Source organism: Triturus cristatus, chromosome 3_2, assembly GCF_964204655.1.
Source record: "Triturus cristatus chromosome 3_2, aTriCri1.1, whole genome shotgun sequence".
Lineage (NCBI taxonomy): Eukaryota > Metazoa > Chordata > Amphibia > Caudata > Salamandridae > Triturus > Triturus cristatus.
In genome coordinates, this window is record NC_140584.1 from 352,644,727 (window position 1) to 352,670,258 (window position 25,532).

The 25,532-nt window shown below is 46.9% G+C and overlaps 1 protein-coding gene across 1 annotated transcript in view; it reads left to right on the forward strand.

Moving 5' to 3' along the window:
* The window catches only part of AKIRIN1 (akirin 1), a 214,579-nt gene extending 212,347 nt beyond the window's left edge, over positions 1-2,232 (forward strand). Inside the window, exon 5 of the mRNA XM_085647865.1 lies at positions 469-2,232. Coding sequence (XP_085503991.1) covers positions 469-479 — 11 coding nt within the window. The 3' untranslated portion in view covers positions 480-2,232. The remainder of the gene's footprint in view (positions 1-468) is intronic.
* The last annotated feature ends 23,300 nt before the right edge of the window (positions 2,233-25,532 follow it).

Consider the following 25,532-nt stretch of genomic DNA (forward strand, 5'->3'; position numbering starts at 1 on the left):
TGTACAGAGGGCTGATGCCAATGGTCATTACAAGATTTTCTTAGTACATTTAATGGAGCAAGATTGAGTTCCATTGATGAGGGCAGATGGTGGAACACCAGTATCGAGATTCCCTTTGGTCAGGAAAAGTTCCCTTTTCAGTGGGGATTAATGTAAAGAATGTATTACAATAACTTGCACGTTTCCTGTCTTTGTAGGTTCTTTGGTCTCTCTTGTGATGGGCTGTATAGTGATCAGATTGGGGCAAAGATTGTTTTGAATGGGTCTTCCCATACAGTAGCTCTTGTAGGTCATGGATGTAGTTCCAGCTGTGAGTTTGAAAGAGAATGTCCTCTAAGGTATATTATTAAAGAAGGGAGCTATAGGTGTGAGTTTTAAGACCTAACATTACAGTAGTGTACTGTTATTTCATTAAAGGAACAGTGACATTTGGCATTTACCAATAAAAACATTGTTTTCTTCCTGCAGATGTATCCTGAAGCCGTCTGAAAAGCCTGGGTTACCATCTTTTGACCTCAAGACAACAGCTGCTGTACATTTTTGCAAACTGGTGCCACATTTTTATTCAACCTTCGTGTCTGGGGAAACCATTGCTGGTTTATTTTCACGCTGGAAAAAACCCTCATTCTTGATTATCCAGTTGGCACAAATAGATTTATTTTTCTGCTCGCTCTTTAAGTGACTGTACCCTGCCATGTCATTTCAACCCAGAAGAAGCTTTCTCAGCAGCAGCTTAAATCATCCTGCATTTAGTGTCACTAAACAAATGGAACTTTACCTTTTTACATGATAGAATTCCAGAAGAAATTATTTCATTATTGTTTATCAGATTTGTATACTTGATATGAGGGTTCCTGTTCCGAGATTTGATGCACTACAATTATGTTTAGTAACATTGAATCCAGAGGATGATTCTTGATGGTGGTTTGTACATGAATGATGAAAATTGACCGACTTCACATTTTTCTTGAATATGTATATTTTTATTTCTTTTAGGCACAGCATACTAATATTGTTTGTAGTAAGATTGTATTGAGGAGGAGCCTAAAGGGACACCGTTTTTCTTTTGCATTTAATTTGAAAACTGTTCAAACGACAGGATAAATAATTTACTCCCTAGCAGCTTGCTGCAATGGATTTTTGATTCCATAAGCACATGGGGTCTTGCAAACATGGTGCCTCTGTTTTTGTTCTTTAAATGTCTGGATTTTTGGTGCCTTTTACAAAAAGAAGTGTGTGTATGTGTGCAGCCATGAGTATTTGAGTTTTGTTAACCCATGATTGCCTATGAATGTTTACGGAAAGAATGGCTTTCGATTCGCGTAGGCTGATACATTTAAAATTTGAATTCAGAACACAGTTAAACATTTAACTGTGTAGTTATATGGATTGCAACACAAATAGCATCCCACAAAAGTTAACGATTGGCAATAAAATGGCATCAAATGAAGGTTAAAATGTTTAAATGAACTGTCCCCTTATCAGAGAAAAGTGCTTCCTACCTGGTAGCAAACATTGCAGAGCAGACGGTCTAACTGGCACATTAAAAAGCATGTTTTGAGCAGTGTCTTAATATAATTGCTCAACGTTACTAAACTAATTTGATAGCCGAGTTGTCAAGATTTATATATATTTTCTTTTTAAGTATTAGGTGGTATTTTATTATTTTTATATTTCACAAATTTAAATCATCCAGCATTTGCATGTATCTTAAGTTAAATCATGCAATTTATGCATCTTCTGTAGTAAATTGCATGTATAATCCCAAATTCCTGTACATTTGTGATTAAAGTTGAATATTGAAACACCTTTTTCCAGAGGTGTTATTTTACTGTACACTAAACATATTTTTTGTGTGTAAATTTCTCAAGGACCATACTGTACAATGCCTTGTTTCATGTATTAAGTGATTTCTCAAATGACCTCTTGTAGGGTAAATTTGTATTTTTAGTTAAAATAAAATGGATAGCCTTTTTATATCATTTTGATGATTTTATTAAGTTTGTTTCATTTGACTTACATGGTCAGGCCCACTCGGGTGGTCGTCTCGGATAAATGCTGTTTGTGCAGATAGCATGTGAGAAATATTGTCATGTTCTTCATCCACATTTAAGGATTGCTATCTGAATGTTTTGATTGAACCTAACCAAAAAGTGCACCATACTCTTTGTACAGTCTTTAAATAGATAGTGTTAACAAGCTTAGTTGCAGTCTAATAAAATAATCCAATTATTTATTTGTCCTGAGTCGTTGTGTTCATAATGCATCATGAAGTGTGATTTCAATTTGGGAAGCTTTATCTTTTTAACTTCAATACTACAAAACATCTCCCTGATAAACCTCCAGCTTATGGGTCAGTGTTGCTAGTAGTAAACTCTTGAATACAGTTAGTGGTTTCAATGTCTACAAGGACCCCAATTAGTGCTTGGGGCAAAATTGGTTAAAAAAAATATATATAAATTGATAATAAAAAAGCAAGCTCCTAAATACATACATCATGGTTGGTTTGTAAACTCATCAGCTTCAGGGTAGTGTTCTGATGCTTATTCACAGAACGCTGGTTTGGATTTGCACAGAACACATGATGTGCCTCTCTTCCATAATCCCAGTTCCCACAAGCAAAGAAAACACAAAAAATAATTGAAAATACATAGACAGTATATCAACTAGCACTATAAAAATTGTCTAAAGCCATTCTGAATTGCTGTACAGAAAAAGTTCATGCTGATAATGCCAACATCAAGACGGACAAACATGTCATCGTATAGTAAGTTTGCACCAGGCACTAAGGCAAGTGCCAACACACTATACAATACTTAATGATGACAAAGGGCTAGAAATACAAAGTGGATTTTGCATTACTATTGCAAAATCCCTACCATAGCAGATACATTACACTTATCTGTGAGGACAACATCATTTTGGATCCTCCACTTGAAATCATTTGAAGAATTGGCTTAGTCCTAAAGGTGACCAAACATAAAGGGAACAGTGAGATCAACAATAATAATTTGTGAAAGACATCTTAGAGGGTGGACCTAAGAGGATACAGGCATTTCAGGATAGATTTAATTATTAACCCCCACTTTTCTACTCATCCCTGCACACCTGCTTCTTACTTATGACCACTTAGTCTTTATAAAGGTTATCAACCCAGGCTTTCAATAACCGGTACTAAACTGTGTCCACCGATAGATAACCAATTTGAAGGCGTTAATGACATTACTATCACACTAGCTTCCATAACAATCACTATCACAAAAATGTTTATGGAGTAAAGCCCACAGCTCGCCAGCAACAAGACTTATGGAACAAGCTCAAAGTGATATTTGTACATTGTCAAATGAAACATCCAACACAGTGATGGATCCCTGATTGCAGTAAAATGTCCCTGGTTTGGCTTAAATATCTACCCTGGGCACTCATGACTTGTTACACCAGTTTTCATCAGTCGTCACATGCCTAACCAAAAGCTTAGTTACACACCATTATCATAGAATTGGGAAATCTACTGATCGGGGGGCGGTGGGGGAAAGTTATTCACATGGAGGTTCTTTTGATCCCTCCTCTGAAACCCTCAATGCACCAGACAGCGATTTTACCTTAGACTGTTTTTCCCTTTTAGGGGGTAAGGTTTTATGTATAGAAAGTAAAGTGTTATATTGTTTGTATACCTGTAGATTTGCAGGTATTAACCTCATCGCTGCTTATGACGGAGTGGTTCCGTCATGCGCGTCCGTCGCACTGTGCGCATGACGGAACCACTCCGTCATGGCCCCGCCCGCTCAATGGAACCTTCAGCACGGCGCGGTAATCCGCGCCGCGCTGAAGGGGTTAAGGAGAACATAAACATATACCTTGTTCACATATTACCTTGCACTTTCTTCCAGGGAGGTCGGTAGTATGTATATCAATCTATAGCACTACATGCTACAAACTGATTGCTATGGGTAACAAAATGGTTTCTTTTCTGTAGGAGTAGTTGCATTATTACCCCAGTATTGGAACTTTCATAGATTCTCATGCTTTGTATCATTCCCCGTCGTCGGAATGGGAGCCTCGGTAACAAAAATATATATATATATATATACATATGTATAACCATAGAAACAAAAGAGAAAAATAGGCCTAGGCCTCATCTCATTTTGTAGTATATCACCCTCTTTGTGTAAAAGAGCCCAAACTTTTGCCAGGACCAATCAGCACAGCCTCACCCTCTGGAACCTTCCTGAGAGAGCTCAGAGCCTCAGATTTTTCTACCGCACGTTGTGCTAGGGAGTCTCCACTGAGCTCTGCTCAGTTTATCAGAATTTTACTTTTGGTTATCTTTATTGCCATCTTTTGTGACAGAATGTCAGAAAAGGAGAAGAAAGCTTTATTCAGATCTTGTGCTTCTTGTGGGAAGAAGAGACTGTTTGTGGAAGATAAGCATGAAAACTGCATATACTGCCTGTACCTGGAACACAAGGCCACAGACTGTAAAATTTGTCGGACCTTCTCGACCAAGTCCTTGAGAGACAGAGGGTCGCTTGCTGACGTGGCTGCAGAAGCTAAAGACCAGGACGGAGGTCCTCTCTTCGGATGAGGAGGAATCTATCTCTGGTACCTCCTCCAGGAGATCTAAGAAGAGGGGTAGGTCATCTCCCTCCACCTCTGTGGAACCCCCTCTCAAAGCCCCTCACGGGATCTCTGACAGGTCTGAGGAGGCTGGTCCCATGAAATCTCCTCACGGCAGTGTAAAGGAGAGGCAGGGACGGGCTGCTGCTGTGGACGTAGCCCTTAAGGACAAGAAGGAGGTTGCAACATCTTCTCCCTCCGTCCCAGAAGGAGAAATCTGTGAAAAAACATGCTGCAGAAACTCTTCAGTCAATTCCAGTGAAGAAACCGCGTCCGTCGACGCAGGCTAAAGCAGGTACGTCGACGACGATCTCCATAGTTAAGACTGTTTCCATGGGGTCGTCGACGAGACCGCCGACGATATCTACTTCATCGTCTACGACGGCTACTTTCTCGTCTTCGACGGCGGTGTCGACGACGAAGACCACGTCGACGATGACGACGAGTTCGTCGATGTTGCTGACGACGAGTTCGTCGACGAGACCGTCGACGGGTGCTCCGCCGACGATGAAACATGCTCCGTCGACGAAGAAGAAAGCTCCGTCGACGACTGCTCCGTCGACGACGATTTCAGAACTGTCGACGGCCTCATCGTCGACGACGATTCTAGCCCCGTCGACGACAGTTACCTTTCAGTCGACGATGTCGTCGTCGAGTTCGTCGACGCTGGGAATCCCTTTGCCATCGACTCCGTCGACGACGAAAAATTCAGGATTTGCCATCCAAAGATTAAAGATTACGCCGGACATGACTTCTCCTAGGCGGGTCACGCCTTTGCCACCATCCATGCTTCTCGAGGACTCGGAGGAGGATGGGCAGTATGGGGACGCATACAGCCCTTCAGACCTGAATGTCAAACAGCAGGACACAGATACGGAGGAGTTTTATGGTCCAGAGGTGCAGGAGGGGCGGCAAAGCTTGACACAGGAAGTACACCCCCGCTCTCTGAGGCAGGATATGATTGCCTTGCCAGTGGCTTTAGTGACGGATTTGCAACTGATGCTGCAAGACTATAAATCTCGTTTTCCGACATTGCCGGATCGCACTCCGGTGCGTCCTTCTACGTCGGTAGTGCCACGTGACATGGCAATGGACTTGCCTCCTCTGCCAAGGGACATACCTCGTACCACTTCACCGGTGGTACCCTTAGTGGTTCCCCAACCTTCAGGTACGGAACCTGCCGATCGAGACACACAAGATGTGGATACGGACGAGGACGACGAGGGACAGGTGATCCCTCTTACAGATCCAGGGGATCCTGATGGGGACCCTGATGATACGCAGGATCCGGATGCTGTGGGCCGAGAGACAAATATATCGCCTCCAGCAGACATTGGTGGTTTCCATAATTTGATGGAACGGGCATCCAAGAGGTTTGGTCTGCCACTTACGGTGGAGCAGTCCGACTGCTTCCTATATGACTTTAAAGCTCAGTATAAGAAGTCGGTCAGATCAATTCCCATAATAGAACATGTCTGGGATGAGGGAATTAAGACGATGCAAAATCCGGCGACGGTCATTCCGGTTCTTCCCCGGCTGGAGAAGAAATACAAGGCCCCTGAGGGTAGTCCTGCGTGTCTTCTAGGACAACCTAAGCCGGATTCCGTTATTTCACAAGCCGCACAAAGCAAGTCAAAAAATCCGTCCACTCCATTAACCACGCCTCCAGATAAAGAAGGCAGAAGGCTGGACAATGTGGGTAAAAGATTCTCCACCATGGCCAGCTTGTTGGTGCGTGCAGCTAATTCTCTGGCTATTCTGGGCAGGTACGACCGCCAGATGTGGTGTGATATGGAGCCGTTCATGGACCAGCTACCAGACTCGAGTCAAGAGGAAGCCAAGCAGGTTCTGATGGAAGGAGAAAGATGCTCTTCGGAAGTCATTGACTGTGCGATGGACATTGCTTCCACTGCTTTCAGGGCTTTGGCAGGGTCAGCGGTCTTGCGCCGTCAAGGCTGGTTGAAGGCGACCTGGTTTCGCCAGGAGGTCCAGAATAAGATCTTGGACCTCCTCTTTGACGGGGAGATGCTTTTTGGTAAGCATGTGGATGACGCCCTCCAAAGCATTAAAAAGGACACCGACACAGCTAAGTCCTTAGGATCTTTGAACTATCGCAAAGTGCCATTCAGAGGGGCACGTGGTCGGGGGTTTTCTAATTACAGAGGAAACCAACGTCAATATTCCACACAATCAGGACAGTCCTATAAAGGTCAATACTCCAGCCAGCGCCAAGGACAGTCGGCGTCTTTCTCTCGACAGTCCCAGAGAGGACGTCAGAATCGTCAGGGACGAGACAACGCCAAGAGGCAATAGCGGCCTCCTGGCTCTGGCTACTGTTCCTCCCCTACCACAAACACCGGTCGGGGGCAGGATATCTTTTTGTCTGGACAGCTGGGTGCGTTTAACATCAGACCGGTGGGTCTTGAATATAGTTCAGAGTGGCCATACGTTGGAGTTCCAAGATCTTCCTCCAACAAGAGCTCCGGACGCCCGTGCATCGAAACATCTCCGACTATTACATCTCGAAGCCCACCAACTTTTCATCAAGGGGGCGATAGAGCCCGTGCCGCTTTCACAAAGGGGCAAGGGGTTTTATTCCAGGTTCTTCCTGGTTCGGAAGACTGAGGATACATGGCGTCCTATACTAGACCTCAGGGAGCTCAACACCTATCTCATCAAACTCTCTTTCAGGATGGTCACTCTCCAGGATATTCTAAGACTACTCAATCCGGGAGATTTTTTGGCGTCCCTGGATTTAGAGGATGCATACTTTCATGTTCCGATCCACCCAGCTCACAGGCAATATCTACGCTTCACAGTAGGCAAGAGCTATTTCCAGTTCAAGGTGCTCCCGTTTGGCCTTCGGTCGGCACCCCGAATTTTCACGAAGATGCTGGCACCAGTCGCTGCTTTTCTAAGGAAGCAGTCCTTGGAAGTGTTCCCGTACTTGGACGACTGGCTCGTCAAGGCTCCGTCGTTCAGGGCAACGTCTCAGGCTGTGTCAACTTGCATACGATTGTTCGCCCATTTGGGTCTTCAGCTCAATGTGTCCAAGTCGGAGCTGATACCCTCCAGGTCACGGAAGTTCCTTGGGGCTATTCTGGACACGAAACGATGCACGGCTCGTCCGTCGGAGGAGCGTCAGGGCAAACTGACCACTTCCGCTCGTCAAATGCTGCACAAGAGACATGTGTCGGTTCAACAGTACAAGTCCTTGCTCGGATCAATCTCATCCTGCATACCTTTGATACCGCATTGCAGGCTTCATATGTGTCCTCTACAGGAGGAGTTGGACAAACAATGGCGCCAGGCAGAAGGCTCGTTCAACGACAGGGTGTGGATAACGCCTGCCATGTGCAAAGCCTGCGAATAGTGGCTGGTGAAGGAGAACATCGCAGGAGGATTAACGTTCCGGATCCCTCCTTCTCCTATGGTGGTGACCACAGATGCTTCCCTAGAAGGATGGGGAGCTGTCCTCCAGGAGCTTCAGGTCAGCGGTCACTGGAGTCCAGCAGACAGACTACGCCACATCAATCTTTTGGAGCTGAGGGCCATTCACTTAGCCTTGCTGGCGTTCCTTCCCAGACTTCAGAATCGTGCAGTGCTGGTCCGGACAGACAACACGACGGCCATGCACTATATCAACAAGCAAGGGGGAACAAGATCGCGGACTCTGTCCAAAGAAGCTCAGATGATCTGGGATTTTGCGATCTCTCACAAGATCACTCTGCAAGCCGAGCACCTAGCAGGGTGTCTCAACATCACAGCGGATGCCCTAAGTCGACAGACGGAAGTGACACACGAGTGGGAGTTGGATCAGGCCACGCTGGAGTCAGTGTTCAAGAGATGGGGTACTCCGACCATAGACCTCTTTGCGTCCCCGGAGAACGCCAAGTGCCGGTTTTACGCAAGCAAGGTTCCCCAGCAAGGGTCTCTGGGGAATGCCCTTTCGATTGCTTGGTTCGGCGCATTTTGCTACGCCTTTCCTCCAATTCCCCTCATTCCTCGAGTTCTCAGGAAAGTCAGGGCGGAACCATGCAAGATGATTCTCATTGCTCCAGCATGGGCGTGACAGTTCTGGTACACGGAACTCCTGCTTCTCTCCCAGGATCGCCCGATTTGCTTGCCACTGATTCCATCTCTGTTGTCGCGAGATCAGGGGCAGGTGCTCCATCCGGATCCGGAGTCACTTCACTTGTCAGCGTGGCTCCTGAACACAGAGAATTCCGCCATCTGAATCTGTCCAAGGAGTGCAGGGATGTTTTATCTCAGGCGCGGGCACCAAGCACTAATAAGACCTACAGGGCAAAATGGAAGAGATTTTGTCTGTGGTGCCAGAGGAATAAACTCCATCCTTACAAATCCCTGCCACATCAGGTTTTGCCTTACGTCCTCTCTCTGGCTAAATCAGGTCTGGCGCACTCTTCGATCAAGGTACATCTGGCTGCCATATCCCGCTTTCGACGGAAGACATCGGGGCCATCTCTATGGTCCGCAAGGATTGTTAAGCAGTTCCTTAAGGGGTTATTTCGGATGTTTCCTCCGGTCGGACCACCCCCTCCTATCTGGCAGCTTAACCTAGTACTGGCTCAACTGATGAAAGCGCCCTTTGAGCCTATTCACAAGGCGGACTTGAAGTTCCTATCGTGGAACCTAGCCCTTCTCTTGGCATTAACTTCGGCTAGGAGGGTTAGTGAGCTCCAGGCTCTCTCTATAGTGGAGCCTTTTCTGCAGTTTAAGAGGGATGTGATGATTTTGAGAACCAACCCAAAATTCATCCCGAAGGTGCCTTCGGAGTTTCATTTGAATGAACCCTTAATTTTGAACTCCTTTTTTCCGCGTCCTTCCACACAAGCGGAACGAACATTGCATTCTTTGGATGTCCAAAGCTGCCTGAAATTCTTTCTCGAGCGCACACGCTCTTTCAGAAAGTCTACTCAGCTATTTATTGCCTACAGTGCACCACGGAAGGGGTTGCCGCTCGCCAAGAGTGGCATTTCCCGCTGGATCTCCAGTGCAATTCAGTACTGTCATCAAGCTGCGGGCAAACCTTTGGATAAAAGGGCCCGGGCTCATTCTACGAGAGCGATGGCGTCTTCAGTGGCTCTCTTTGCTGGACTGGCGATCAAGGACATTTGCAGGGCAGCAACGTGGAGCAGTGTACACACCTTCACGAAGCACTACTGCCTGGAATCGGTGGGACGAGCTGACGCTGCTGTTGGTCAAGCAGTCCTCCGGAATCTTTTTCAATGAGAGGGGAGCTTTCCCTACAATCCCTCCATCCTGGTAAGCACATTTGGTTTCAGTAATGGTTGTTTATCATGTACACTGAGATGATTTTGTAAAGCCATGTGTTTTCCGAAATGTGCTTGTCGTGATTTACTGCTTGCTATTCTGATACAAAGCATGAGAATCTATGAAAGTTCCAATACTGGGGTAAGAAAACAAGTTACTTACCTGTAACTTTGGTTCCCCAGTATTGGTAACTTTCATAGATTCTCATGCGCCCACCCACCTCCCCTGGGAAAGCTCTGCCGGTTTACTAAGGTAGTGGCTGTTGGCACAACGGCTACGAAAATCTGAGGCTCTGAGCTCTCTCAGGAAGGTTCCAGAGGGTGAGGCTGTGCTGATTGGTCCTGGCAAAAGTTTGGGCTCTTTTACACAAAGAGGGTGATATACTACAAAATGAGATGAGGCCTAGGCCTATTTTTCTCTTTTGTTTCTATGGTTATACATATGTATATATATATATATATTTTTTTGTTACCGAGGCTCCCATTCCGACGACGGGGAATGATACAAAGCATGAGAATCCATGAAAGTTACCAATACTGGGGAACCAAAGTTACAGGTAAGTAACTTGTTTTCTTCCCAATCTAGTGGTTGGGTCCAGAATTCTCCTTTGCGTTTGTAGTCCTTCTCTATTTGTGTTTTGTTTGTTTTTTTACAAAAAAATTTTTACAATTTTTTTTCTGGGGGCTTCAGCTGTCCCACCATTTGCATGTGCTGACGTCATACTCCTTCCCCGTAAGCTTCCACGTGTGGTCGCCATCTTCAGATTCATCTTTTTTTGGTTCTTTGTTCACTTCTGTTCCTTTATGTCCTGGGGAGGTGGGTGGATTGCATGGGAAACCAGTCAATTCTCCAGGCTGCAAAACTACTCCTATAGCCTCCTGATTGATTGAAATCATTTCATTTTGAAGCCTGAATCTTTTTTGGATTCACATGCTGTGCATTGATTTTGTAGCATTTTGTTCAAGGCATGTGTGATGTAGATCACATGCTTTGCATACTCTTGCCATCTAGTGTGGGGACCAGATGGTTGCAAGTTGTTTTTCTTCGAAGAGGTCCGTCCAGTCACGAGAGAAGGTGACTCCTCCTTTCGGTAACAACGTGCATGGGCATCGACCCCATTGTTAAATTGTTTTTTTCCGCCATCGGTTTCAGGCATGAATTGCTGAGCTCCGGTTCAAAGCCATTCTTCTTGTTCCCCTCGCTGCACAATTGACTCTACCCTCGATGGTATTTTTTGTACACATATCCCACTTCTCGCGTATTGGTTGAAGAAAAACGTCACTTTAGATCGGGTAACTCATGGAAGGCCATCAGGCCTGACCCCGTCGGTCCACCTTGCAGTCGATGGAACGGACTCCATTCTAATTCTGTCCTTGGTGCCACGCGAAGTACCCATGCACCGACTCACACGAAGTGTGCAACTTGTACTTGTCCCCCGAGCACAACAAACAGGACTGCGACGCTTGCAGATCATTGCAATCCTAAAAGACTCTCCACGATCGTCTGGCTCGGTGTCGTGAAATGCAGAGCAGGAGGAATTGATGCACAAGGTGCCGAAGAGGAGATGGAGGAGCAGTCTATCTCGGTGCATAAAACTGACTCGGAAATAGAAGAGGACTTCTCATTGGACCAAGGTGAAGTTCACGTGAGTACACACACCCCTTGCCCCAAAATTCAAATCCTGTGAAACATAAGGCTTCGTTGCCACCCCAACCGTCTGGTCACGGTCAGCACAGAGATGTTTCTAATGCCCCGCCTTTGGGTCCGGCCCTGAAACAAGCAATCAAGCCTTCCAGCTCGGGACCGAGTCAACCTAAAAAGGGATTGGAGCTGAAACCAGGGAGCTCGAAGCTGAAACACGCTTCGCAGCTGAAACATTCGATGTCCAAAGTACCGAAGTAGTCTGTGCCGAAATCGAAAGACGTTCCTCCTAGAAGACAGGATCAGATTTTTTACTTTCCACCTCCCAAAACCGGTCCTAGACAAAAAGAACTGTACATCAATCCAGATACAGCATGTTCGAGGCATGTGGGCTGCTGAATTCATATCTGTGCATAGATCGCCGCCTAGTGTTGGGTCCGGATGTTTGCACGTTGTTGTCCTGGAAGATTCTTCGAAGTATCCTGAGATAGGTGACTCCTCCCCTGGACCACAGTGCGCATGGGCATCCTCTCCATCCTCAGATTGTTTTTTTCCGCCATTGGGTTCGGATGTGCTTATCTTGACTCAAGTTAGGAAAATTTAGTTGTCAGGCCAAAAGGCCTTTAGTTTTCGTCGGTACTGTTCCCGATCGGTATCGACAGTTTACTTGCTAGTTAGCGACCTTAACAACTTTTTCGGATCCATTTCATCCGACCATCGACCCTACATCGACGATGGAATCGAGGACCCCATTCAAGCGGTGTCCTGTTTGCCACGCGAAATATCCACATATCGACGTCCACCCGGTGTGCAACAAATATCTCTCGCCGGATCACGACGAATCGAAATGTATGGCCTGTGCCCGGTTCAGATCCAAGAAGACTCTCCGGAATCGACGAGCCGCGAGACTAGAAGCGCAGCAAGCGGCACCGGCCCCGACCAACATCTTCAGCACTGAGGACGAAGATGTTGAAAGCGTGGAAAACATACCCTCCAGCCCCGCTTCCGAACACGGTTCCAGATCGGAAGACGTAGATGAAGAGCTTTTTCACAGGGAAGAAGCCGACGATGAGGTAGGAGACTACGATGAGGCCTTAGGGGCCGAAGAAGGTAGCTCTGGTGACGAGCAGGGCCTACCCGTCCAAACGGAGGCTATCACAGTGCGTCAGTCTACGGCTCCGGTCGAGGGATCGCCTTCGGGCCTTACCCAAGATCAATCCCGCAGTTCTTCGGCCCCGCCCTCTGGCCCGGCCTCGGACATCGAGCGAGAGCCATTGTTACCCAAAAAGACTGGTTTCCCTTCCACGAAACCAATCGTCGCACCGGTTCAACAGAAACCGAAAGTGAAACTGACACTGGTCGGCTCGAGGACCACCACACCTTCGACGCCAGCCAAAACCGTCGGCTCCGACCGCACCAAAAGGGACTTCGGTGCCGAGCCCGCTGCAGCCGATGTCTGCGCCGATCCCAAGAGAAAGGCCATCGGTACCGCCAAAGCGCCTCGGACCCCGGCACCGAAACAATCGGCACCGACCACCAAGGTTAAAATGGCCGCTCCATCGGAATCCACCTCGAAGGCAGCGACTACGGTCCAATCATCGACGCCGTCGACAGCTACTACCTCTCCTCGACTCGATGACCCTGTGGCTCCAAAGAAGTCCACTCCTACCTCTACAGAACCACTCTGCGCCAAACAAGCGTCGGAGTTCTCGGTGCGACAAGTTGCAGCGTCCTTGCAACGTATCAGACAAAAGGCAGCCCTTCAGGCCACGTCAGGCTCCGAGCCGAAAAAGGCTCAAAAGGCACCTTCGGCACCGACCAACATCACCTTTGGTTTGCCGCCATCCACGGCGCCAAAACTATTCGAGATCAGAACACGTGTCACCCAGACAAGGTCCCCATCTACTGAACACTCTCCTACTGGGACATCACCGTCCCACTTCATCGATGCCGACACCGGCAGGCTCATGCTCCGAAAGCGGAAGATCACTTCCGAGCAGGCTTTGGACTCTTACAGGATCCCGCTAAAGCAAAAACTGCCGGCGGAATCGGAACCAGTTCTTTATGAACGCCTCCACACCTCTTATCCAGATCCACAGTCCTTCTCTCCGACGCACTCCGACACGGACGCAATAGAGGACTATATGGGTGACGACACCACCTACCCCAGGGATATGGACCCTGAAGGCCAGCAGGACCCTGATCAAGCTTGGGATGACCCTGTAGACCCGGGTGCCGCTATGGATACACAGGACACGCAGCTTTATGGCGCAAAAACGTCTCCCACAGAGGACACTGCTGCATTCAACGCCCTCATTGAATGTGCCGCAGCCAATCATGGAGTGCAACTCCACTCAGACACAATCGAGGACGATTTCTTGGTGGACACTTTCGCATCCTCAGAGAGGACTGTAAAGACTCTGCCCATGTTGAAAGGTGTCCTCAAGCCAGCAAAGGACATTTTCAAAGAAACCACCAGGGCACGGGTAATAAACCCCAGGATCGAGAAAAAATACAAGCCCGCACCTGGGGACCCTGCGTACATTAGAGGCCAGTTACCTCTGGACTCCATCGTAGTTGCTAATGCTCGCAAATGGGCACACTCGCAGACAACTGGTGATGCTCCTCCCCCGGACAAAGAGTCCAAGGTGCTAGAGACCTCCGGCAAAAGGAGTGCAGCCCAGGCGGCAAACATATGGCGCATTGCCAATACACAGGCGCTCCTAGCTCGCTACGATCGCTCACACTATGACACGTTAGAGTCCCTACTCCAACATCTACCAGACGAGTACAAAGAGGCAGCGGAGCTCCTCATCAGGGAGGGACAACTTCTCACAAACGCATCCATTAAGTGTGCACTGGATGCCGCCGACACAGCTGCGAGAGCAATAAACACCAGCGTCATGCTACGACGACACGCCTGGTTACGAATCTCCGAATTCAAACCTGAGGTTCAAAATAACATCCTCAATCAGCCTGTCAACCCTGACTACTTATTCGGATCAGAGGTTGACACCACCCTAGAAAAGATAAAAAAAGACACACACTGCAAAGTCAATGGGGGCTCTGCAAACGCAGACATTTCGTAGTGGCTCCTTTCGTCACCCCGGAAATAGAGGAGCGGGTAGAGGACAGGGGTCACAGCAAACCTACAATAAAGGGGGCACACAAAGTACCTACGATAAAAACACCCGAGGTGGATATCGTGGCTCCAGCACGAAGGGCAGAGGACGCGGTTACGGCAATACCAGGTCCTCCCCCAAAAACAAACAGTGACGCCCTCTCCCTTCCCCCCGACCACATAACACCTGTCGGGGGAAGACTCCAGCGGTTCCTGTCCACGTGGAATACCATCACCACGGACAGGTGGGTCAAAGATGTTATCCAACACGGTTACTGCCTCGAATTAACCTCCACTCCACCCACAATACCGCCAAAGCACCGTCCTATGTCCTCAGAGCACTTAGCATTATTACAGCAGGAAGTGCTAAGTACGCTGCAAAAAGGCGCAATAGAGGTCGTGCCCGTCCACCAGCAGGGGACAGGGGTGTACTCTCTGTACTTCTTAATACCAAAAAAGGACGGGTCACTCAGACCTATACTAGACCTGAGACCCCTCAACCACTACATTCTCTCAGAGCATTTCCACATGCTCACCCTACAGCAGGTTCTCCCGCTGCTCAGACAGGGAGACTTCCTAGCCACGCTAGACCTCAAAGATGCGTATTTCCACATACCCATACACCCGTCACACAGAAAATATCTCAGGTTCACTATTCAGGGGCAGCACTACCAATTCAAAGTCCTTCCCTTCGGCGTGACAACAGCACCCAGAGTTTTCACAAAGTGCCTAGCTACAGTGGCTGCACATCTACGGAGGCAACACATTCACGTCTACCCTTACCTGGACGACTGGCTTGTTCAAGCAAAGTCAGCCCAGCAATGTGCCAGCCACATGTCCCGCACCATTCACCTTCTTCACAGTCTGGGATTCTCACTAAATTACCCGAAATCACATCTCCAACCCGCACACGTACAACAGTACCTAGGTGCGACCATAGACACTCTGGCAGCCACAGCTCAGCCAAATTTAGTGAGGATCAACGGCATGCAAATGCTGATCTCAAAGTTCAAACCCCAACACTCCCTTCCTGCGCGAGTGTTCATGCAGTTGATAGGCATGATGGCCTCCTGCATTTTCATAGTCCCGCACGCGAGACTACATATGCGCCCGCTTCAGGAGTGCTTGGCACGTCAATGGAATCAGGCTCACGGGCAATTAAAAGACCTAGTGTTGGTGAGCGGTCGGGCATACAACTCTGCATTGGTGGAATCCACAAAACCTTTGCAAGGGCCGACCGTTCCACGAGCCTGTTCCACAAATAATACTGACAGCGGACGCGTCTCTCCAGGGATGGGGAGCTCATGTACTCAATTACACAGTGCAGGGACTATGGACAATACAACAAAAGAAGATGCACATCAACCTTCTCGAACTGATGGCAATCTTCCTGGCAATGAAAGCCTTCAAGGTACACCTGTGCAACAAAGTCGTGTTGATCCGGACGGACAACATGACTGCCATGTACTACATACAGAAGCAGGGAGGAACGCACTCTCCACAGTTGTCTCCTCTGGCTCAGAGCATGTGGAAGTGGGCCATTCAGAGGAACATATTCCTCATGGCGGAACACTTCCCCGGCAAGGACAACCAGATGGCGGATCTGCTCAGCAGACACAGCCACCAGATGCACGAGTGGGAGCTACACCCGTCAGTACTCCAACCGTACTTCCAACAGTGGGGTCATCCAGAGATAGACCTATTCGCCACAAGCGAAAACGCAAAATGCCAAAGCTTTGCCGCCAGGTTCCCACATCCACAGTCGCAGGGCAATGCGATATGGATGAACTGGTCCGGCAGATTTGCGTACGCTTTTCCCCCAGCGCCGCTGATACCGCTGGTGGCACGCAAACTGCGACAGCACTCACTGACACTTATCCTGGTTGCTCCAACATGGGCACGCCAGCCATGGTACACCACCTTTCTGGAACTTTCCGTGGTGCCGCATCAAAGGCTGCGGATCAAACCCGCGCATTTGACGCAGAACCATGAAGAAATTCAGCACCCAGATCCGCAACAGCTGAACCTGGCAATCTGGCTCCTGAAGTCTTAGAGTTTGGCTACCTAAACCTGCCACCTGACTGTATGGAGATCATTTAGGAAGCTAGGAGACCCACTACCAGAGCTTGCTATGCAGCCAAATGGAAGAGGTTTGTCATTTATTACAATGACATTAACCCGCTAGACGCATCCATTCAAAACATAATCTGTTACCTCTTACACCTATACCGATGCAATCTGGCATACACCTCAATACGTATCCATTTAACCGCAATAGCAGCCTATCTCCAAAACAGGCAGCACCTCTCTTTATTCAGAGTGCCTGCCATCAAAGCCTTCTTTGAGGGACTTAAACGAGTAATTCCCCCAAGACACCCACCAGCACCAGTGTGGAACCTCAACTTGGTCCTCACCCGACTGATGGGTCCACCCTTCGAACCTCTCCACTCATGTGAGATTCAATTCCTCACCTGGAAAGTAGCTTTCCTAGTGGCAATCACTTCGTTGAGAAGAGTTAGTGAACTCCAGGCACTAACCATTCAAGATCCATTCATACAGGTTCACGCAAACAGGGTCGTACTACGTACCAACCCCAAATTCATGCCTAAAGTAATATCGCAGTTCCACATAAATCAAACTATTGAACTGCCTGTTTTCTTTCAGAATCCACAAAATGTCGCTGAAAGAATGCTCCATACACTAGATGTCAAAAGAGCCCTCATGTACTATATAGACAGAACTAAAGGCTTTAGAAAGACAAAACAACTTTTCGTTGCCTTTTCTCCACAACACAAAGGCAACGCCATCTCCAAAGCAGGTATAGCCAGATGGATCGTTAAATGTATTCAAATTTGCTATCAAAAGGCTAAACGCACATTAACGATTCCCCCACGAGCCCACTCAACACGTAAGTTAGGGGCCTCCATTGCTTTCCTGGGAAACATTCCTTTACATGATATATGTAGAGCAGCCACATGGTCCACTATACATATATTTACCAAACACTATTGTGTAGATGTACACTCAAAACAGCAGGCAGCTGTAGGACAGGCTGTTCTCAAAACTCTTTTTCAGACCGCTGCAGCTGGCACTGGTAGCCGCTGCTAATGGGAGGTACTGCTATGTATTCTATGCACAGATATGAATTCAGCAGCCCACATGCCTCAAACTGAATATGCTACTTACCAGTATGCATCTGTTCTTGGCATGTAGGGCTGCTGACATTCATATCGCCCACCCTCCTCCCCGGCGCCTGTAGCAGCTGCAGCTCTCAGAATTTCTGTATAGCATGGTCATCACTTTCTGTATCTACTCCATCACTGCCACAATGGCGAAAAACAATCTGAGGATGGAGAGGATGCCCATGCGCACTGTGGTCCAGGGGAGGAGTCCCCTATCTCAGGATACTTCGAAGACTCTTCGAGGACAACAACGTGCAAACATCCGGACCCAACACTAGGCGGCGATCTATGCACAGATATGAATGCCAGCAGCCCTACATGCCAAGAACAGATGCATAATGGTAAGTAGCATAGTCAGTCTGATCACTAAACTGCCTCCAAAAGCATAAACCAGAGTCTGAGGACATTCCATATACAATTCCACTGAAGAAAAATACTGGGACTAATCTCTCTCCTCCTCTTCCAATACATTCCCCTACACCACCATCACCACTTTCTCTTACACTAGAGCCACTGCCTACTACACTGCAGGACTCTCCACCCTCACAGCCTGATTATCACAAAGATAATTTAGATGATGTAGATGAGGAAGATAATCCATTACCAGTAGACCGCTGGTGGGATTACGATTTTTATCAGCAGACAGATAATGACCCAGATCTTTGTCCTGCAAAGCCTTCCCCTCCTGATGATAATGTAGGGGTATTTAGAACTGTTGGCTAGAGCTGCACAGTACGATGGAGTACAGTTACACACAGAATCACTAGAAGATTTCTTTTTTGAAACATTTGGCAGCACACACAAGTCTACCCAGTCTCTCCCCATGCTTAAGGGCATGATGAGACATGTAGATGATATATTTGAAGACCCTGTCAAAGCTCTAATCCTCACTCCGAGAATAGACAAAGTGCAAATGAGCTCCATCTGATCCAGTATACATTAAAGGACAAGTTGCCTTTACATTTCCTAGTGGTTTCTAGCGCTCGTAAAAGGGCTAATTCACAAACCTCTGGCGATCCTCCCCCCTCCAGACAAAGAATCTAAGCTGCTGGATGCTTCTGGTAAGAGAGTAGTTGCCCAAGCTGCAAATCACTGGCGTATTGCTAACACCCAAGACCTTTTAACCAGATTAGATAGAGCTCACTGGGATGAAATGGAGCAATTGCTCCAATACCTCCCATAAGAACACAAGGCTAAAGATCAAGATTTAGTGCAAGAAGGGAAACTTATCTCTAAATCATCAATTAGATGTGCCTTAGATGCGGCTGACACTGCAGCCAGAGAAATTAATACCAGTGTGTTACTCAGGAGACACGCTTGGTTAAGAATTTCTGGTTTCAAACCTGACGTTCAACAGTTTTTTCTAAATACTCCATTTGATAAGCAACACCTTTTTGGACCTGAAGTAGATCAGGCCTTAGAAAAGATTTTTTTAAAAGATACAGAGGTAGACAAATCTATGGAAGCATTAGTCTCCTAACCGTGGTTCTTTTCGTTGCTCCTTTTTCTGTGTTGGCTCCAAAAATACATCTTAGGACGCCAATACTTCCTCGTATAAAGGAAACAATCAGTCCTCCTCCACAAGAGGTTTCTTCAGAGGATGATATAGAGGAAACAGTAAAGGCAGAGGTTCTGTTCCACATAACTCCCCCCTCTCCCAGTAAACAGTGACTTACCCATCACCCACCCTATCAGTCAGCACCTGTCGGGGTACGTCTTAAACAGTTCCTTCCCATTTGACAGTCAATAACAGACAAATGAGTGTTAGGAATTAGGGGGGGGGGGGGGATTGGAAAGGGCTACAGATGAAAGCATCTGGTTTTTACCCTGCAAATAGTATCAAAAAAGGGATTGTGGTGCTGAAATCACCATCTTCCCAGCTTTCAGGGACAAGCAGACTTTTGTACGAAAACCAAACGTTTTTTTTACAGTTTTGTCATTTTTCTGGGACATAGCCTATTTTTGCTATTTTTTTTTGTGCTTTCAACCTCCTTCCATTTAATGATAGAAATGGGTATGAAAGCAATAATTGATCCTGGAAAGCTATACATTTTAGAAAAGTAGACAAAATTCTGAATTCAGCAAGGGGTCATTTGTGTAGATCCTTCAAGGTTTCTTTATAGAAACTAACTGTTGAATATAGGAAAAATTGAAAATTAGTTGAAAAAAACAGCCATTTGTGTCGACATTTTCACCTGTAACTTCTAATTATGACAACTGTTTGAAAGCAATATACCGTTACATCCGCTGGACCTTTTTGGTTGTGGGGATATATAGGACTTGTAGGTTCACCTGGAACCTGACGAACCCAGAGCCAATAACTGAGCAGTGTCTTGCAGTGGTTTTTTATTATGTACCCGGTATATAGCAAGTCATTTGGGAAAATATATGCATGGAAAAATAGGTATGAGAGACACCTATGTGTGTCTGAATTTGGATTAAAATATAAAGTTTAGAAACAGTAGATATTTGCACATTTCTGGAATTGTGAGTACCCAATCTAGCATGAGAACTATAGGTCATTTTTCGAAATGGCTTCTTTTACACATTCTTTCATTTTGAAGGCAGAAATGCATTGAAAGTCAATAGGTAATAACAGTTGTTCTACAATTCTACAATTCTGGGTTACCCTAAGTCTCCCGATAAAAATGGTACCCAATTTGTACCCAATTTGTGTGGGTAGGCCCAAAACGCAACATGGACACACCACATTTTTCACAGTGAAAACTGACCCTTTTTTTGCAAAGTGACTGGCTGTAGATTATGAACCCTAGGTCTACCGGCACCTATGGAAACCTAGCAAACCTATACACTTTTTAAAACTTGACACCCAGGGGAATCCAGGATGGGGTGACTTGACTGGCTCTCACCAGGTTCTGTTACCCAGAATCCCTTCCAAACCTAACAAGCATTGGCATAGCCAATAGGTCTCGCCTTTGGGACCTTATAAGTGTTTAGCCATGCAACAGTTGCATAACTAAATACTTATAAGGTCCCAAAAGCGAGACCTATTGGCTATGCAAAGCGGCCGTGAAAGTGATCGCGATCACGATCAAACATCAAAGCGAAACCGATAGTAATGGCGGTAAAGCGCGGCGCCCGCGCACTTGCACTGTGGCTCTAGGCTGGCCTGGTAGCACTTTTTGGAGCCCTCTCAATAAGTCTCGCCAGACCAGCGCATGCGCTGGATCAGGCGAGACCTAAAAATGTGTCCAAAAAAACACATTTTCCTCACATTTCTGTGGTGGAAAGTTCTGGAATCTGCGTGGGTCCACAAAATTCCACCAACCCCGCATTCCTCAAAGTCTTCCGAAAAAAATGGTACCCCACTTGTGTGGGTAGGCCTAGTGCCCGTGACAGGAAACAGCCCAAAATGCAACGTGGACTCCACTTTTTCCCAGTGAAAACGGACCCTTTTTTTGCAAAGTGCCTAGCTGTAGATTTTGAAGCCTAGCTCTGCCGGCACCTAGGGAAACCGAGCAAACCTATACAGTTTTTGAAACCTAGACACCCGTGGGATTCCAGGGAGGTATGGCTTGCGTGGATCCCCCAAAAGTTTCTTACCCAGAATCCCCTGCAAACCTTAAATTTAGCTGAAAATTTTTTTTTCCACACTTTTGTGTGCGAAAGTTGTGGAATCACCGGGCTGACACAAATTTCCTACCACCCAGTGTTCCCCCAGTGCCTCCCACACGAGTGAGGCACTATTTTTATCGGGCGACCTGGTGGAACGCTGGGTGGTTGGAAATTTGTGTCAGCCCGGTGATGCAACAACTTTCCCACACAAATGTGTGGAAAAAGTGAGTTTTTCAGCTAAATTTGAGGTTTGCATGGGACTCTGAGTAAGAAAAAGTTGGTGGATCCTCGCAAGCCATACCTCCCTGGAATCCCCCGGTTGTCTAGTTTTCTGAAATGTGTGGGTTTGGTAGCTTTCCTTGGGTGCTAGCTGCGCAAGGACCCAAAATCCAGAAGTAGGCACATTTTGCAAAGACTGCCTAGTGGGCTTTCTGCCGCCCTGGGGAGGGGGGAAATCGGGGGCTATTGCCACGATATGCCCCTAAGGGTGGAGACATTATGATGCCCATTCTGGGCAGCCCCCACCCCTACATATAAAAAAAAGCCAGCATAGTCACTGCCGCCTCGTGGGCTCTCTGCGCCCCCCGGGGGCAGATCAGAGGCTACTGCCCCCATCTGCCTCCAGGGGGGGGGGGGGCAGAAAGACTGGCATTTTTTGTGGGGGTCGGGGCATTGGCATGCCCATTCTGGGCAGGCCCCGAACTTTGGAAAATAAAAATCCCTGGTGCCTAGTGAGTTTTCTGCCCCCCCCCCCTCCCCTCAGGGGGGCAGATAAGGTGCTATTGCCCCATCTGCCTTCCAGGAGGGGCAGAAAGACTAGCATTTTTTAGGTCTCGCTTGAGCCAGCGCATGCGCTGCTCTGGCGAGACATTTAGTAAGCGGGTTTCAAAGTGCTACCCACCACAGGTGACGTGCACAGCTGCAATCTGGCTTTCTCGCGTTAATCCCCTCCCCTAGCCCCTCCCCTCTCCCACTCCCTCGTCAGCCGCCTCATGCCTCTTTATACTGTAGCCGGCCGCAGCCGCCAGCTTTGTTTACTTTTGCTCAACAGTGCTCAATCGCGGCACCAGCACTTTACTTTAGCCATGTTAAAAGTAAAGCGCGGGTGCCGCGTTTCTAGCAAAAGAAATAGATGTTTTTTAAAATGTCTTTACTTTTGTGCAACCGCGGCACACGCGCTTTACTTTAACATGGTTAAATGTAAAGCACCGGTGCTGCGATTGCTCCAAAAGTAAAGAAATAAAAATGTATTTCTTTACTTTTGCTAGAATCACGGCACCCGCGCTTTACTTTCACCATGTTAAAAGTAAAGCGCGGGTGCCGTGATTGTAGCAAAAGTAAAGAAATAGATTTATTTTCTTTATCTTTTGTGCAATCGTGGCACCGGCGCTTTACACTTAACCATGTTAAAGGTAACGCACGGGTGCTGCGACATTTCATCCACCAGTCATCCACTAGTGTTGAATTTTTCACTTCCACTGACTGCTTTAAAAGCAGAAAGCATCCCAATTTTTGTTTTAAATCACGCCTGAGTCTTATATCATATTTCCATCATTTGTGTGGCATTTTAATATTCAAATTAACTTATTTTTTCTTTAATTAAAAGGGATGGGAAGTTTAGCATGTTAATGCTTTACGGGCAATTTAGTTTTGTTGGTGCCGTTCATGTGTCACACAATTTTCTCTGAGCTTGCTACTTGTTACCCGGAGTAAGCTCGGGATTAGTTTTATTTTATGTGCTAGGTTGTTTTACGCAGGAGCTCGGACACAGTTACAAACAGCCATTGTCTAAAAATCTTTTTACAAACTCATTCACTAGCTCACAACATAAAGAGCCCAACATACTTCACGGACTACAGTAGTAGGGTTACAGCACACATTATAAAATACAATAGATCAAGACAACTGACTTGAATGGGTGAATCGAATATGGCTCAGCGTCGAAGGAACATCATTCTCTGCTCATAAAATCTCACACAGAGTAAAGTTAAGCTTACACTAGTTTAATGGTGGGGCAAGGAACGCCTGCAACTGCATAACGTTGCCCAATCTATTCTAGGATATATATATGTGTGTGTTCTAGGAAATGGAGCATTTAATTTATATCAGTGCATATTTTAACAAATGTCTTTAAGAAATATTATACGTTAATACATTTAACACTAAATAGTAGTACAGGGACAAGGTTAACGAGCAATAAGCAAAACATTTTCTAGGGCCGGCAATGACTGATACAATACAATGACTGATACAATCCCCGTGTCAGAAAAAAAGTTTGCAAGAGCATCTTTGATTTGTTTTGGTCTATCTTATGAAAACATGATTTACTGCAATTCAGAATACTAACTGTTCCAACGAGTGTTTCTTTCGTGAAAAAAAAGAACAGTGACAGAATAAGTTCTACATATCAGAGGAATTAGAATAACGAGCAAAAGCAAAAACATCCTGAAATCGAAAAGGGAGGGTTCTCGTTAAAGACATGTCATGAAATAACCAACAAAGGGGCAAATTAGCAAGAACTGTGATAATGGGCTTGATAATATGCGCTATAGAATTCCAATAGAAGCCCAGGTTAGATGTGCAGGACATCTAACCTGGGCTTCTATTGGAATTCTATAACGCCTTAACATTCATGGAATGCACCCCAAATCCAAATCCTGGATTCAGTACTATGTCTGTCACTCTGACTGACTGTGCCTATCACTCTGTCTGACTGAGTCTGACTGTCTGTTTGACTAACTGTTTGTTTGACTGTCTGTCTGACTGACTGTCCGAATGACAGTCTGAATGACTGTCTGACTGTCTGTATGCCTCTGTCTATCTGTCTGTCTGACTCTATCTGACTCTGTCTGACTAACTAACTGACTGTCTTGTCTGACTCAGTATGTCTAAACAATATTTAACAAAGACAGCGGTAAAATAACCACCTAGATCAATCCCATCACAGCACAAAATCAATCCATAAGAGCTATAACTCTATACCAATCACTGCAAGGAGGAAATGCAGTCAAACGTCTATTAATATCAATAATCGCTGCCTGAAAAATCAGTGAAACACACAGTATTGCCAACAAGCATAGCCATAGCCAATAGGTCTCGCCTTTGGGACATTATAAGTGTTTAGCCAAGCAACAGTTGATGTCGTTGCACCAAGGTTATTATGCTGCATAACTAAATACTTATAAGGTCCCAAAAGCAAGACCTATTGGCTATGCCAATGCTTTTTTCCTTGGGTGGGGTTTTTGAATGCCCATTCTGGGCAGCCCCCACCCCTAGGTATATAAAAAAAAAAATCCCTGGGGCCAAGTGGGCTTTATAAGTGTTTAGCCAAGCAACAGTTGATGTCGTTGCACCAAGGTTATTATGCTGCATAACTAAATACTTATAAGGTCCCAAAAGCAAGACCTATTGGCTATGCCAATGCTTTTTTCTTTGGTTGGGGTTTTTGAATGCCCATTCTGGGCAGCCCCCACCCCTAGGTATATAAAATAAAAAATCCCTGGGGCCAAGTGGGCTTACAGCCTCCCCCCCCCCCCCCCCCCCCCCCATAGCCCCTATCTGCCTCCTGGGGAGGGCAGCAAGTCCTATTCTTACTTTGTGGGTAGGGTGGAGGCTGCGCCCCCACCCCTGACGCATAAAAAAATCCCTGGCGTCAAGGGTGCTTTCTGCCCCCCAGGGGGAGCAGAAAGGCTGTTAAAATCTGCACTGGGCTGTTATCTCAGGACTGGGCAGATGAGCTGGGGGATGCCAGTGGTCTTGACACCTCTCCTGACACTGGCTTCATCTCTCCGACCGTGGCTTCAGAGGAAGGTGCTGCATTTTCTGTGGTGCTGCGCAAGGTGGCCGAAGCCCTCGGGCTGGAGCTACTTGCTGTGGCCGTGAGGACTAACCTCCTCACTGAAGTGCTCCAACCGTCCGCAAGCTCCTCGGAGCATCTGCTGCAGTTTGATGAAGCACTGGTTGACGTTCTCAAGGGCACCTGGTCCAAGCCCTTCACAGTACCTCCTGTGGACCGGAACGTGACCCGGCGCCACCACCCTGCACTGGACAACCCCAGTTTTCTGTACGTGCACCCCACGCCCGAGAGCCCGGTTATCCAG